We start from the raw sequence: 17,492 nt of genomic DNA on the forward strand, positions 1-17,492 counted from the left end.
TCAGTCGCCATCTTGTGGCATCTGTGCGTAATTACAATGTAGGCATCAATTATTTCCGGATTTTCACTATTTAAGTCTACAGTATGAAACTTGAATAACTAAAATGAGTACGGATCATATGCAATTGATGATCCAAGTTTTTGATCATGCCCTCTGAACTTTTTTTTTTGGCAAAGCCTGTTTTATTTTCATCAAATGTTTAAAAAAACAAACTTTTCTTAAACATGACAGCTTTACGCAAGGTAAAACTTTTTACAGTAACAACTTACTGTAATGACGTTATAAGATCCAATTTTGCCACATATTTCACTTGCATTTAGCCTGTAACACAAGGCATTTGGTTTCAAAAATAAAACAGTGGGAGGACAACTGTAGCCCTACGTTATCACACAATTACTTCACATTACTTTGGACTCTATTTTGAAAAAGTGTGGTGCGGGTTCTTGTTTTACAAAGAAAGTTATGTATCAGCGACAGACATGCTTTGCAAAAGCAAAAGCTGACATGGCTCCTACCTGGAAGCTACTGTATGTGTCAGGCTGGTGAAGTGCAATCCGTGTTGTAGTATCGGAGCATTTTTATGAGGATCAGTGCAGACTTTCAGTCTTGGTACTGATCACGACACTAGTGTCGGTGCATCTCGAGTTGTCGCTGATAACACGAAAACAGATGAAGCACCTACCTAATTACTCGAACCAGCTCGTGAAAAGCCTGGTCGACATTCATACGGATTTTGGCTGAAGCCTCCATGTAAGTGACCTTCAACTGTCTGGCCAGCTGCTGGCCCTCCTCTTGAGTTACCTGAGGGAGACAGACAGAGGTAAACAATCAAAGGGCCCAGAACACAAAACATCGGACAATGTCAAAAACAGACAGTATCTTGATATCTGCTATCGATGTAATGTCAAAAGAGATTTGTTACTATTATGTTGTAAGCATTGCCTGCCTACATTATCAGGAAACAAAACAAGTAGCAAATTAAACCTTTCAGGTTGTTAAAAATATTTGTCGATAAATTACTGCACTTGTCTTTTAGAGTTCTGCGTTACATAAAAATGGTGACACGCTTAGTGGACAACAAAACAATTACTTCATAACAAGGAAAAATAACGTTATGCTTTTTGTGTGGTTACGCATATAATAATTGTCTTACGCTAATATTTGTCACTTATGGAAAGCCATTTGAGCATTCATTTGATATCCTTAACACTGTTTTCCATAGTTGCTTGCCCAAAGTTATACTGGAGTGGTTTTGTTTCATTTGGAGACTGACAATGCAGACATTGAAAATGTGCCATCAGCAAATATCCTGGCTACATCTAAAATGAATTAAATTTGCTTGCAATTTATGACCTGCAAGTACAGTCTGTCGGAGCACAAGAGGCTTGAAACAAAAACCGATACTGTATTTAAAAGTAGTCGGTACCTGCAGTGCTCTTTTTCACCATACGAGGGAGCTGTAGACTCACAAAGCAGCAGCTGTGCACCAAAGGCCCCAAAATACCCAATTTCAGCACACTTTTTCTTTTATCCAGCCTCCCCTCCTGACGTCACCATTTCTCCAGCTGCTCTTTTATGCTCACATCCTGTCTGTTAGCAGCTAGCTGCAGCTGCGACGCTCGCTTCCATCTCTAATATGCAGTTGTGAATGGTGGTGATTGGGTCACATTATCTCATCAGATGATTACACAGGAGAAATGTGTAATCTGTTGGACTTACTTGTCTCTGCAGCTCCAGATCGGCTTTGTTCCCTACGAGGATCATCGGGAATTCATCTCTGTCTTTCACTCGCAGAATTTGTCTTTGGAATTTGTAGATTTCTTCGAAGCTGTAAAATACACAACACGGTGTATTAAGTGGGATGTGGTAGTGCAAATGGATGACACAGTTCTTTTCCAATGACGCGTGCCTCCATTAACATATGTAGATATGCACACGCTTGAAACCGCAAAGGAAATCCACCCACACAGCCATCACCCTGACTGAGGGTCTCGAAAATGAAAGACTGCAGCACAATATACAGGACACACATACATACAAATAAAGTTGCTTGTTTGTTGCTTGGGTCTAAAGTCTGACTTTGCCTTTTTACAGTGAACCCCCACCGTTATATCACGGCTCATCTTTTGCATCTCATACATTATCGCAGATTTTTAAGGAATCATTTAAACGAATTTCCGTCAGCCCCCCAATGGTGTCTCGCATCGTTGACTTTTATAAACGAAATGATATGGTTTGGTGTTAAGCTATACGATGTTAAATCGTTTTTGGTTTTGTGTCAGTTTGACATGAAGCTTAAACTTGGAGTAACATTGAAACACTTGAAGCAAGCACAGGGTGCATCTTTTTGGGAGAACTGTGAGAGCGAATCTTCTTTTTTTGTTCAAAGTGATGTCATATGCCGATGTATTTCACAGCAAAAAGTAAGATCAGGTGCAAAGCAATACTTGAAAAGTGAGTTTCAATAAGTTGAACGTGTTTAAAGCATTTGGAAGGAGTAAAACTAGGTTTAATCGTTTTTACACAGTCTGTCTATATAACATACACTGCATGAAGTGGTCTGAAATATATTGCCTGCGTAAAACGGCAGTTCATGGTTCAGTAATAGCAAATAAGTAAATAAAATCAGCCATAAACCCAGGATGGGATTGTAGACACAAAACCACAAAAAAGTCGCACCTAGCAAATCTGGAAAGACTTGACTCACATTCGGTAAATGGAGGAAGGAAAGACTGTTGACAACATAAACATTGATGGAGGGGAGCTGTGGGTGCGTGGAGAGATATTCAGCTTAGTGGACAACTGAGTAGGAACAAAAAATGTTTGAGGCATATATCAATAATACTACACCTGTACACCTGTGAAATAGGTGAGTGAAAATGTCAACCTCTTGACATCAGGAGTCATATTCATTCACTGGTGAGATCATTGTGCAGTCTCATGATTACCAGCAAATGTACAAAATGTAGAAAAAAAAAGGGAGCGGTTCAAGCTGTTTTGTTTTGCGGTTACCGTGGATTTGTTGTTTTAGCAATGCGGTAATGAATAAAGGAACAAATAGAATGTCACTCGGTGGAGCGCGGATCGCCAACAAAGGTGAAATGTCATCTAAGAAAGGTTTTTAAAAAACAACAAACTGTGTTCTTTAGTTGTTTGTAAAGTGCTTTGCAGGAAATGGAGGAACAAGGACAATGCCATTATTATTCTTAGGGGTCTTCACCGATGCCATTTGCTTGAACTAAATTACTTCTATCCAGATCCTCACCAAAACAGATGGATCCACTCTTCGAGAAAGTATCATGGAATTAGGCATTGTTTTATTCCAAGTACTCTTGCTATCTGTGTCTATATGATCGGGTAAATAAATAACTTCACGGTAGCATCCCAGTGTGTACCTAATGAAGTAGCTGTTGACTTTATGCTGCATTAGCTTGTCCAAACACTTGAGTGAAGCTACACCATTGTCGACTGATTCTCTTAGCCTCGTTGTTTTGACTTCAATGTCAGAGCGAACAAGCATTCTAAATTTCTTTTGTCAACATCATCGAACTCCAGTGTGGAAAACAAAAGAAAGAGACCCAAACAATAGTGAGAGACTGCCGAAAAAGAAGATTTATGGTTCTGGTTGAGGGAGCGCTAGCAAGAGGGCGTAACTATGAAGAGTAAACAGACGTGTGCACACATAGAAAGAAAGAGGCAAGCATGCACTCGTCCATGATCAGAACTGTCACTCACCTTCCTCTGTCGGTGACTGAGAAGACGAGCAGGAAGCCCTCCCCTGTCCTCATGTATTGTTCTCTCATGGCTCCAAACTCTTCCTGCCCAGCCGTGTCTAGAACTGCACAGACAGCCATTTCAACATCAAATACAATAATCTGAAGACCACTAGGGTCAACTATGTGTGTTGGATTAGTGCGTAAAGCAACTGAACATGTGGATTAACGAGGTGCACTTACTGTCCAGCCTGGCTGCCCTTTCGTCAATCACACACTGCTTGGTATAAGAGTCCTCAATTGTGGGGTCATAGTCCGTGACAAAGTAGGACTGCAAGACATAGAGAAAGAGGAATTTTTTAAAAAGATACGGTCGATGTATTTGATATGGACCAATCACAAATACTGATGGGTATAGTGATCGTTTAGTATTTTGCAAACTTTTTACGCAAAGTGCCACTGAAAAAAAAATTACTGATAACAGGAACTCATATTGCCAATATCAACTTATCTTTCCCATATGCGTAAATGAATTTGAACGTGTCGATTTTTTTATGGTGTCCATTCTGAAAATACAAATATTAACTGAAGGCCAGCATTATACACCACGCTATCGACAAATTAACATTTTGGAAGGCATTTGCCCAACACTGTTCACCACATTGCTTCTACTCTGTAATGCAAAGTAGCAGCTCCAATGCGAATCTACAGACACCCAAGGGGAAAGTAATCGCAGAATCTTTATTATAAAGAGACCATTTTGCCTGTAGCAATCGTACTTACTAACAGTCAGCTAAGAAACCGGAGAGGAATATAACGTTTGCATATCATGATGAGACACAGTGGTTCAGACGATGAATATTTGCTATCACCATTACAGTGAAGTGACTTGAGTTGCAGGTTTTGAAAAGATTCAGCTTTTGCATACAAATTAAATTGCATCAGCTGTTGGGGGAAATTGGGCTTCAAATTGTCTTTCCCCATTGAAAGAATAGAAATGACATTAATCTGTTCCAGCCACCTCCTCAAAAACAACCAAAATGTAACTTTTTTTTTTTTTAAATCAGAAAACCAGCACTCTAGAATCTTGTACTTTTTGAAAATACAGAGCAATTACATAATTAAAAATAAACAATTTTTGTCGCGATTTTTGCTTCACTCGTTAATCTAGCAGACTTTGAGGAACAGTTTGGAATTGTTTTAAATGGACAACATTCGAATTTAATTCATTCAGCATTTTTTTTTTAAATTTATGTTTCGTTTGACCATAAATGTCAAACATGAGAGGCAATAATAGGCTTGATACCTCTGTTTTAAAGAATGAATTATGATGTGTCAAACTGCTGCATCTTGTGGAATGAGTTGAGTTAAAAGGATTCATCCATCCATCCATCCATCCATTTTCTGATCTGCTTTATCCTCACGAGGGTTGCGGGGCGTGCTGGAGCCTATCCCAGCTGTCTTCAAGCAGTAGGCGGGGGACACCCTGAACCGGTTGCCAGCCAATCACAGGGCACACAGAGACAAACAAATATCCGCGCTCACAGTCACACCTAGGGACAATTTTGAGTGTTCAATCAGCCTGCGATGCATGTTTTTGGAATGTGGGGGGGACCGGAGTACCTGGAGAAAAGCCACGCAGGCACGGGGAGAACATGCAAACTCCACACAGGGACGCCGGAGCTGGAATCGAACTGCACTGTGAGGTCGATGCGCTAACCACTGGATCACCGGGCCGCCAGGTTAATTCAACATTTTTTTTAAATTGAGGAAAATAGTACAGGACCTCCAAAAATCTAAATTTAGTATAGTATTAAAGAAGTAATAAATAAAAAGTGATTTGGGTATTTTTGACCATATCTTCGTGGGTTCAGACACCAAATCAGTCCCCATTTCACAAACATTTCCTGAATCCATTTTGGGGGAATTTTTTCATATCTTTCCTTACAATATAGCTGAGCTTTTAAAATCTTCTTCAGATGCTGCACCTTTCCCCTGACACATTGAAAACTATTGCCATGGACTGGTCACCACTCAATCACAGGGTGACAAAATGAAAATCTGAAGGAAAATTAAAGAGGAGATCAATGGAAAAATATATAGTTGAAATTAAATTTTCATTTAAATTAACATTGAACTAAGGAATGTCCAAATACTTTTGCTAAAGTAGCATACATAATGTACATTCCATTGAAAAACGTTCCTTTGTAATATCAGGTAGCGATAGAAATATGATTACAGGTGAGCATTACTTCAGGATATGGTGAGGAAAAAATATAGATGTTATAATTTTAAAGATATTTTTTCATCATACATGTGCATAGACTTCTTCAAAAGGTGTGTGCTTCTGTGTCACAGAGAAGACATATATTTTGTTTTTTTTGCTTCAAGCAGAAAGGCAAGAGAGGAAACAGCTCCTGTGTACTTTGTTTTTGCTTGAAACACCGCAGACACAAGTGACCTTGCCTTTATCATCAAACAGCAGGTCAACACACGGTCTGCTCTCAGCCAGCCATCACTGCTTAGCTTTCAACTTGTCCATTTTGGCATAAAATAAAGTGAGCCAATGACTATGGGAAGTTCCAGACACATAGTTATGTTTATGTTATTATTGTATAGCTCATATTGATAGTACTTATGCATATGCATATTGTCAATAGCTGTGTTACGCTTATGCAGAAGAAGCAGGTAATCTCTCCTCACACTCCAGGCAGTCTGCAGCATACAAGTAAGTATGAAGGCCCAAGTCTCATCCGTTCACCGTTGTTGAATAATTCATCAGTATTACTTTGTCCAACGCTGCGCTTCAGTGCACCACACTTTCGGCGTGACTTCAGACAACCAAACTGAACCAGAGTGAAAGTGACTGAAAGCGCGTTTGTTTTTCCTCTCCTATTAAGTCTCCCTCCGCTTGCTGTCAACCTCTTATTCCTTGTTCAGTCAACCTCAGACTGCAAGAGCCAGCATCATACTCCTCCAGCTCACCCTACAGTTTGGCAGAATGATTTTCTATAGGGGCAATCCAAGAAATGGGTGCAACATGACTCAGAGGATCTACCAATAACCGCTGAGTAATACAAGGCTGAGTCATGTCCAGTAAAATCACCTGTGATACCGTCATAGATGACCACATCAGAAGCAGCCAGTATGCAATTAAAGTATAAATCAGTCATTGACCCACCACTCAGGCCACACTTTCCAAAATTACAGTTATAACTTTGTCAAGTTCAGTGTTGCCTTACTTTGCTATCTTCAACTATTTTTAATGAGGAACAATAAATCGTATATATATGGCAGCAGGGTGGCACGGTAGTCGACTGGTTAGCACGTCCGCCTCACGGTGCAAAGCTCGTGGGTACGAATCCGGCCCCGGCCTTCTGTGTGCAGCGTGTGCAGGCTCAATCCCCTCTGAGCCTTCGCTTAGTTCCTGGTACTTCTAATAATGTCTGGTCCGCAGACCTGAGGCAATGGGCAGGTGCATGGGGGTGGAGGAACTCGAAGAGTTGTAAGGTGGGGTGAGGCCATTTAAATATTTGAAAACAAATAATAGGGGAAAAAAAAACGAATAAGAACACTCAAATGTATAGGGAGTCATGAAGGGATGCCACAGTTTATGCTCCCTTTTATGAGCACCAGTCAAGAGGCGAGCAGCAGCATTCTGGTCCAACTGGAGACGCTTAACGGAGGACTGGCTGACTCATATAATTAACAGAGAGAAGCCCTGAATCAAATTCTGTCAGATTTTTTTTTTTTTGTATGCCTCTTGTTTAGATTGATGTCTGTATTTCTGTAAAAATATGTATGCTACTTTGCTTCTGTTTATATTTGATAATTTTATGTAGCAGCACTACTGGATGCATTTCCCATTTGATACAGGTCTGCACAACAGGGTCAATTGAAGGCTTAAGAGTGTCAGTATGAATGTTTCTCTGTTTGTTGTAAGTGCTCAAGCCATCCGTGATACTGAGGCTGTGAAATGGTAGCAAATGGATTAATAGAGGGCTTTTGTTCAATGTCACATGCTCTTAATACACAATTGTAAAGGAAGTGCCTTGACTGAACCTGGATAACTTCCTACAGTCAAGTCCCATTGACATTTTTCAGTGTTAATGAGGGCACAAGGAAATGGACACATTCCGAAGAATTCAGATTTCCATGGAAACACGGAGCAGCTGTCATGAGGGCAAATCATGTTCACAATGGAATATAGATAGAATATAAATCGATGATTTCCCCTCCCTCAAGCGAGAATCATAAAAAATGGTCATGTAATTATTTGAAGCGTTGGGTCAAAGTTCTGTTGCATATTGATGCAGAGGTGCCTTAAGATATGATTGAGCTGGGTCATGAAGTGAGGCTAAAATAGCAAACTCGCCCTTTAAATGTAGTCTGTAACACTACCTATTTCAGTTGTGTGGTATCTCAGTCTGAACACCAGGCGACATTATGTACAGGGAGCTGTAATAAGAACCAAGTAGGCTTCTGTCCTAACATGCAAACACGACATACATCTGTATCAGCACCCTTACTGATACTGGTGTCAGAATCAACAGAGACATTTTGCATGAATTTTGCTGCCACAACCTTCCGTAGTGTGTCTTGTAATGTTGAATTAATCTTAAGACGAATAATATGCTGCCATTAAGCAAGGCATTCAGCCAGTGCTGAAGTCACCCATCACGGGTATGCGTCCTCAGCGCCACCGAAATTGTTAACATGGTGGATATTAATCTCTATTCAGCAGTCAAGTTGAATTAAGATGTTTTATAAAATCGGCATGCATATTGGGTAGGTCGCCCCCGCAACAATAACCCTGCAGTACAGTTTCAATGTTAGTTGCAAGGTGGCAGCTTTGCAGGAAGGAAACTCCACCTTTGCAGCGGGCCGAGTGGCAGTGATGTCACAGGCGACATGTTCTGGGACCCCGCCTACCATCCAAAGTCCAAACCTGTCACTCAGTTCCCCTCCAGCATTCCAGCACTCGACCTCCACCCCACCCCGCCCCCACAAACACACCAGGAAAACAATGAAGCCTCTTTTCAACATGAAAATGGGAGTGATCAAACTTGATTGTACTTGTGACATGGGACACTCATCCATCAATTGTCCATATTTGTTGATCTCACTTGGGTCGCAGGTGAGCATGAGCAACAGGGTAAGTTATCTCTCTGAACAATAGGTCCGTGCATCTGTCTGTTTTCGTCTGCCCACTGGTGGCCCAGGCAGGCACGCATAAGAAACCAGCACGATGGCCAATGGAGTGATGCAGTGTGACAACAAATGTAACATTCTTTTTTATTCTATTTAATTATCTCATTACTGTATGTCTGTATAAAGTCCAATATTATGGTGTGCTATTTTCAGTCTCATTAAAATGCACAAACATGGCTAAAGGATTCATTAAAAAAAAAAAAAAAAAAGAGGATACTGACTTCACAATAAATGTCTTAATGTTTCATATAAATATATTGTATTTATGGACAAACCTGAAAATGTCTTCATGTTTCCTCTGCTGACCATTAGTGACAGATAAAAAGTAAAGTTGACAACTACGACAAAATAACAACTGCAACATCTTGCAGCATTTTGGGATCTGGAGGGTCTGTTTGTTGCTGGTCGGGCTTGTTTTTCCGATCTGCCAGAGTCACAACATGAAGCAATAAATCCCTTCTGTTCAAACTATTCGTTGCTAGCCTCAGGAAAAGCAAGGCCAGGCGATATGTGTAGGCGTGTAATCAACATCATGCTTGCATTATGTACCCACTTCCCCACCATCACACCAGCTTTACAGACACTAAATATAGATCATTTTCCATCTCTGTCACGTATCCCGATTCCTTCTTGTCTGTGTTGTGTTGCTGGGTTGAATGAACCAATCTAGAACCAAAAACACAAAGTGTGAGGTTTCGATGACGAGATGAGACCGGATGAAAGTGTTAGTGAGTGTTTTTGTGAGCCATTCAAGGTTCAAAGAGAGCAGAAATGATTGAAAGCTCTCAGCCCAGTCAGTTTGGATCGACAAGGATGGCCATCCTGCCGCCTTGTGCTCCCCCCCTCGCTGACGTGTTTACCACAACCCCTTGAGAACAACACACAACAGTAAAACACACATTAATCCAGTTCGCTACAATGCAGTAGCTTGTGTTACTAGTCGACAATCAGCTTCTGCTGGCTACTATTGCCTACTAAACACATTGAGGTTTCCAGTAATCACAGCTTCCACGGAGGCAAATAAGCTACAGGAGTAAAAAAATACAACTGGTTCATGAAGCAAATTTGAAACATCATTTTCCCGTCACAAGTGTGTTGCATAATTTTTATTGAATAACTGAAAATATATCGTGGTATATCATTGTCGAGACATAATATGGCCAACATTGACAGGTTTTTCCATATCGCCCAGCACTATCTCTGAGCATGTTCTTGACGTACAATTCCTCCTCAGCCCTCCTGCCCCAAGATACATCACAAGTCTCTATTCCTAAAATGGAACATGCTAGAATACAATGCAAGTGCAGGTCAGCAGTCAGCACTTAACAGAGATTTTCTCTGATCTTGCCACTTTCCGAAGGTCACAAGTTACACCTCATCACTCAACCTCTACGCCTGTGGGTCCTTTACAACACTTGTTTTGTGCACTGTGTGAACAAGCACATACACAGAAAGATGCACAAACACCATCTAAATGGAGCGGTGGGTGTGAAAATGAGCTCAGAATGGTTTTGTGCAACTTGCAAAATGATTTTGAGGAGTGCAACAACAGTTATGTTCTGAGTTTCGCAGAAAAGGGTCACAATGTAACTTGCAAGCGGATTAATTTTGCTTTCGTTCAATGCATCCAAAATTGCTAGATGCCGACAATCAGCATATATTCCGAAATTTCCAAGAAAGAGAAACAATCAAGAATACAAATGTGCTGTATTGTATTCAGAGAGAAACTTTGCCACTTCTAGGTATTCAGTCGTACTTGCAGTACCTCGGAAGAAATTGGAAATACGGTACAAGCTGTTCCTCTGTAAAAATGTGTACATGACTGCATGATGTGGCGATTATGTGAGCCAACTCAACAAAAAGCGACTAGCAGTCAAGAAAACACAAATTAAAAACCAAAAGGATAAAATCTGACAATTAACCAATCAATGAATCATTGATCTTACTTTGGAAAATCAAAATTTTCTGAATAATTACAAATGGTAGACAATAGTAGCAAAAACAAACTGATCACAACCACTCCCAATTTACCAACATTTTATCTTAAAAAAGCACTCTCACTTACAAATGCTCTACGAGGTCTGGGTATATATATTGAACATTCAGAGGGATTCTCACTAAGCGTTAAAAATAAGAATGTAAAATGCTCCCCATCATCGTTAAAGGCAATTTAGTCTAATGCCCATCTGTAATTTTGTAATACAGCCTGTTACAAATGAAAGTGATCCATAAACAACTTACTGTGCTGTTTGCGGTGGTAGAACACCAACTAATAACAGTTAAATGCTTAACACATGCTTATGGCGACAATTCCTCTACATGTGCTTTTGTGTTTCACACCACTTAATGATGAATTTCTGTGAGCAATATTGTTTCTTCGAGAGTGCTTGAAGTGGAAGGCAGTGGTGAAAGAGTGACAATGAAGGGACTGTGGAGGACAGAGGCTCCACACGACATAGAGAGGGAAAGCAAGAGAACAAGAAGGGGAGGGGATCGGCTTTAACTTCCGCTGGAAAGGCCCACTTTTCCCATGAGCTCATACAAAATAGAAAGGTCACTTATTCAATACACATGGAGGGAACGGGAGCACACAATGCTTCTGCCGGCTCAAAGAGCCATTGGGGAACATTGTACTAAAAAGTGGGGGACAACTTAAAGACAGCCCACACTGCTGGAGAAAATTGAGCTGTGACGGACCTGGATGAAGGATCCATCAGACATGTTTTTTTCGCTTTCACTTTCGCTTGATATTTACAGCGGGACTGCAGTGAAACGCCGGGCCTTGGCTCCAGGCACAACTCAATGAACCCGAGCACATAACTGACAAGCTGTCGTGTGTCTAATGTGCAGATCAATAATCATTCGCTTTATTCACTGCCTTGTCCTTTAGATGACGGCAAGTCAATACTTGGCCCCATCAAGCTAAAGCAAGGCTTTACCCAGACATGGCATTAACACTGTCACTTCGACAGGCTCCAAGAACACCACTTTGTATGAAATAAACATTAAAACACACATTTTTGTAGTGATCCAGTTGAAGTTGTCAAGTCTGCTGGATATTAAAGAAAACCCAAACAACACACACTGCGACCATTCCTTGATGCGTTCCAGGCTATGCAAAGCAGAGGTGACGATAGTTTGCTAACTTGCAATATTCTACATATTGAAATAATTCAACTTTATCTAAGATGTTTTTTTTTTGCCACTGCCAGTTGAAGTTTACCATCAAATTGGACACGATGAAACAAAGACAATTGCACATTTTGTATTTAAAACGACACAACATTGCCTTGTACTAGCTTAATGCTAAAACACAATTCAAAAGACCACAGACGGGCTAACAAATAACATCTACATAGTGGTGTTAAGTAACAGATATCTCAATACACAGACAGGCAATATAACAATTCTCACTGGCATGTTATTCTTTATCTTCTGCGAAAAACAACTCAATACTAACAATAATATAATTCTTCATACTATCGCGGCTGTTACACTACACTAAATGCTGACATACTTTTGTAAAGTGACCTACTTTATTCACTATATCATTTTCAAGATCTCCTTCAGTGATTCATACCTATGTGTGATACGTTGAACAAACAGGCTATATGTAAAAGTATGGATTCAGAATCTACGGTCGGGAGAAGAGAAGAAAGCTCAGGATAAGTGAGCCAGCCAACCAATGGTTCAGTCGACAAGTACTCACCCCCCCGGGTCTCCTCTGACCCCTGGCATTAAGACTTCAAACGTGCGGCTAAATATCAGCCTGTGCTGCAATGTGGAGACTTTTGAACCCCCTCAAACGTGCCGAATCAAAGTCATGACATTTAAAAGGCTTTTGACCTACCGGATCGCTGGTCTCAAAGCGGCACTTGACATTGGTCAGTGCGAACAATTTCTTTATCTACAGTCCATAGCAGCATTTTGCAGAATTAAAAATGTAGACCCATGTTGACCCAGCAGAGGGTTACAAACTGATTAGAGAGAGTGACACAAAGACCCTCAACTATGTGAACAACCTCATTGTTCTTGCTGATCATGTGAAATCACTTAAGATTCCCTCCTCTGCATAACGCCTACCCAATGTCTGAACATTATCAAAGCAGTTTCCACAAAATGTTTTATAGCATAAATAGCATAAATATGCACGTTCCCTCCTGGGATCTGGTTCTATCACAGCAGTAGAGCAGTCTTTGTGAGCATGGTGAAACAAATGCAGTAAGGTACAAAATCACCCATAGGATATCGGTTAATAAGAATCTATTGCCTCTAATCTGAAACAGTTACATCAGAGCCGCAACGAGAGATGCAGCAACAAGCTGTCCCTACACAAAATATTCCCCCGATTCTGTTTACTTTGACACAATGACACAACATCCCACAATCAGATACTTTTTGTTTGAAAAATGTGCACATCAAGAGAGGAAATAAATCCCTTTTATGAAGAGACATTGTCATGTGAAACATCCCAACAAAATGCCCAGACCTGGAGAAAAACGAATAATGCTTAACAAGCAAGCAACAGCTGTTGACTGAAAAGTGGACCTGAAAGAAAAATTACATTTGAGCAACGCAAGTGAAACAACTAAAATGTCAGTGAATGACCATTGGCCAACTGACAAAGACATTATTTCACACATGTACAATGTTCACGGGCACCCTTTTTTAATCTACCTTGTCCAGCAATACCAGACTCAGGTACACTCAGCTGGCAATTGTTCAGAATATTTCTTACAAAAGCTACACCACACATATTCTCTTCACTGGAATCCAAAGGTATTTACAACACATCTTGGTCTCTCTCTTCAAGCACAACTGTTGTTGTGCGTCATTTTTACCAACATATATTCTACTGCACTTTCCTTACTAGCATGGCCGAACATGACAAAGTATCTGGGACAACTCGAAAAGATCATATCAGAAGCACAGGAGTGCTACGGCTCAGGGGTAAAAGGCACCCCAACATCCATATCGAGGTCACAACATATCTACAACAAGATTACAGATTTCAAAAATATAGTGATGATTGAAATTTCAGCAGTAATGAATTGCAATGCGACATACAGAGAGGTGACTTTTATTATGTTTGGTTCCCATTATTATCTTTGAAAAAGCATGCATTGGACTACAGGTGAAGTGGCTCAGAAAAAAAAGTGAAGCTTCCAGAGAACAGAATCAAAACGTGTGACTAATATGATGTGACAAAATTAGACAAGTACTCAAATCGTATTAGACAACTATTAAAATAATCCCATTTTCGGGGATAAGTAGAATGACAATACCAATCAGTTTCATCATGATGTGTGAATCTTAACATGATCGAATTGACGGACCATAAAAGTGAAAGAAATGTACAACCCAGAAGAACAAAATGCCAGAGGGGAGCAAAGAGCACACCAAAGAGAAGGAAAACCATTGAGACTGGCTTGTGCTGGCATGTTCTTGGCTGGCGCGATTTTTTTTTTTTTTCTCGAGTCACGGCGCGATACCTTGTTAGCAAGCCAGATGAGGTCCGCTTTGCAGAAAATGTCAGGTTGAAAGCTTAAGAACATTCACTAAGAAAAGTATAAAAGGATGCCATTCAGATTAACCAGATCAGGTTTGTGTCTGCACTGCAAAGCATGTCAGCTGAGTAAATAGTGTGACATCATACCATTCTATCAAGACAACTTGTAATCCATCAAATAATTAACCAAATAAAATAAACTTGAGAATACTGGACTAGTCTTTCAAGCTGCCTTTTTTGGAGTCTTTTCGGTGGAAACACAATAAAATGTAAACCATATAGAGCAGAATTGAATGGTACTGTGCGTATTGGTGAAAATAAGGATAAATTGATGTCAAAAACACATTCTACTTGATCCCAGTTGTCATCGATGCTTGGAGTTTGCCAGGAATTGCTTTGCGGTCAGACCTCTCGAGCGCCGAGTGGGATATTTCCGACTTTCCAGTAGTGTAGAATGCAGCATAAGTCCTGAAAAGTTCCAACATTAGCAAGCCTTCACAACCGCATGTGCCACAAATAAGTGCTTCTTTCTGGTGTGGTCTTGGCTTTTGATGGCACGCTCCAGAACAGGGGTGTCTAAACATTTAGACATAAAAGATCATAAGGACGTACAAACGGACAAGAACACAAACTAAATAGCTAATTTCTGAGGGCCAATATATTAAAATCATGTATATTACCATATCGTTCAGCTCTACAGACAGTATTAGTATATTTATTGAAAAGCAGCCTTGTGATAATGCAAAAAGTCAATGATTTTTCTGAATTTTCAGGTGGTGCCTGTCCTGCATTACATTAAAATAGATCCGAACCTCTGCTGAGTGGCAGCAGCAAAATCACATTTCCACTTTCAGAACCAAAATAAGAGCAATCTGTGTTAAGTTAACTTTGACTCAGAGCAGAAGGAGGAACAATCGCAAGTCAGGCTTTTTTTTGCCTGATGTAACTGAATTATATTTTTACAGGGGCGTCATGAATAGAAATTTGTTGAGTTTGTTTATCAACGTGTGATTGGTGGAAATTTGGAAAACGAGGAAGGGAGAGATGAGAACAATTTCTTCTTGTTGCCCAAAACTGAGACGTCTGACAATCAACCTGTGAGCATGATGACTGTAACCCGCGCATGCATAGCGAGCAGCCAATGGCTTGAACTCGTATCACCAGCAGCCTGGCTGCAAGAGAACTGTTTTGGTTTGGCATACCAGACAAAATGTTAAACAGCTGTTTAGTTAACGTGCACTGGCGCGTGCCAATCGTTCAGTTTTACCTTGTGTTTTCCGGCACCAGCTGTTGCTGAGGACACACAAGCGTATGCAGTTGCTGCACCTTTTAGATCAGGGTAACAGTCACGCGACAGCTGTTTTAGTGACTCCAGCCAACTCAAATATTTATGTTTGCAGTAGTGCCACACACATAGTTTGCCTATCAGTGGGATAAGGCAAGCTACGATGAATATGAAAATTTCAGCAACAAATGAGTCTTCCTGTTTTTTTTTTTTTTTTTTTTTTTTTAATATGCTGAAATAGTTTTTCTGATTACTTCCCTAAATGACCTCGACTACTTGTGGCCTTTGTCAATAGCATATTTGGAAAAGGAGTCACGCTGTACCATCACCTGTTCAGGGGCTGCTTGCTCCCAGGCCACACCTCCCCCTGATGGACAGCAGGTGTCCCACAGTCCACTTGGACACTTCCTGTGTGAGACAACGCCAAATGTCCCCCCAGCTGTCTGGCAGCCAGCCCAACACCAGACATCGGCAACAAGCACCAATGCCTTACAAAAAAAAACTTTCAAAGCTCAAGTTACTTTTATGTTTCACTCTGGCTTGTAGATACAGCATTGTCTGAGTACATCTCAAAGACTCCTCACATTGAACCAAGATGACGATTCAGGCAACAATCCTCCCCATATCATCCCCCAACATGATATATGAAAAATACCACAATTATAAATGTCTTGAAATTGAAATATTATCCCTCCATTCATTTTCTATACTTTTATTCTTCCTTGTAATGGTCGCAGGTGTGCTGGAACCTATTCCGGCTGACTTGGGTGAGGGCCAATGAAAGGACACATCCAGACAAACAACCATTCACACATTCACACCTATGGACAATTAACAGTAATTATTAATCATTTTGATGAGAAAATGAATACTGCAATCAACTTTGTCTTTTTTGCTTCAAGACACAATTTACCCATAATCCATTTCATTCTGCCCATCCCTAGTTAATAAATCATCAGCTAAGAAAATATGTCTGCCAAAGGGGCTGTGAGTAGTCTTGAGGATGACATCAGAAGAATCAGATAGGGTGCTTAGTAAGTGTTATCTTCTGGTAAAGCAATGACATCATTGCCACATTGATGCTTTTCTGTCCATGACCTCAGCTTTGATATTCTTTCAAATGAAAGAAAATGATTCCGAGACAAGACAAGAAAAGTCATGGATCCACTGTCCTATCTTAGCCACATTTTGTTATTTCTATCCATCCATTATCTGAACCACTTATTTAACTACAGTCATATCTCGGTTTTTGACCATAATCCGTTCCAGAAGGCTGTTCGAAACGCGATTTGTTCGAAATCCCAAACTATTTTATTACCCCATGATTAGGGGCTAATACACTAGGGAGAAATAACAAAAAAGCAGTCAGATTTGCGTAAATCAAAACAAACGCGTCTGCTCACAATGAACGCTAAACTAGGAAGTGTCACTTCCTCGTGTAAGGAAGCCGAGCGGAGTCAAGTGGCATATTCGCGTTCGCTCAGTTTGGTCGAAAACCGGTTTTCTGTCATAATCTGAGACGGTAATGTTGCATGCCTTATTTTGATGCATATTGGTTCACTTGGACACTTTATCGTCTAAAAAGGAATTGAGCTGGGGGAAAACCCAAATCAACCAAATACAACAGGTTATTTGGACTACAGAAAGAAACATGTAGGTGTGAAAGGCTCCTTAGAATAACTGATAAACTATCCTGTAAGCTTTCGGTATGAGAAGCCTGTGCATAGACTTTGAGCGTTCCATTTTGAAATTGGTGGGGGTGAGAAGCTAAAAT

The 17,492-nt window shown here is 40.4% G+C and overlaps 1 protein-coding gene across 1 annotated transcript in view; it reads right to left on the reverse strand.

The window, feature by feature from the left end:
• rras2 (RAS related 2) overlaps nucleotides 1–17,492 on the reverse strand; it is a 32,336-nt gene that overhangs the window by 2,622 nt on the left and 12,222 nt on the right. The window contains exons 2-5 of the mRNA XM_019886753.1: nucleotides 3,957–4,044; nucleotides 3,736–3,838; nucleotides 1,720–1,828; nucleotides 683–801 (exon numbers count right to left, since the gene is read on the reverse strand). Of these exons, the coding sequence (XP_019742312.1) occupies nucleotides 683–801; nucleotides 1,720–1,828; nucleotides 3,736–3,838; nucleotides 3,957–4,044 (419 nt within the window). The remainder of the gene's footprint in view (nucleotides 1–682; nucleotides 802–1,719; nucleotides 1,829–3,735; nucleotides 3,839–3,956; nucleotides 4,045–17,492) is intronic.

The sequence above is a fragment of the Hippocampus comes genome, unplaced genomic scaffold, assembly GCF_001891065.2.
Source record: "Hippocampus comes isolate QL1 unplaced genomic scaffold, H_comes_QL1_v1.1 scaffold261, whole genome shotgun sequence".
NCBI lineage: Eukaryota > Metazoa > Chordata > Actinopteri > Syngnathiformes > Syngnathidae > Hippocampus > Hippocampus comes.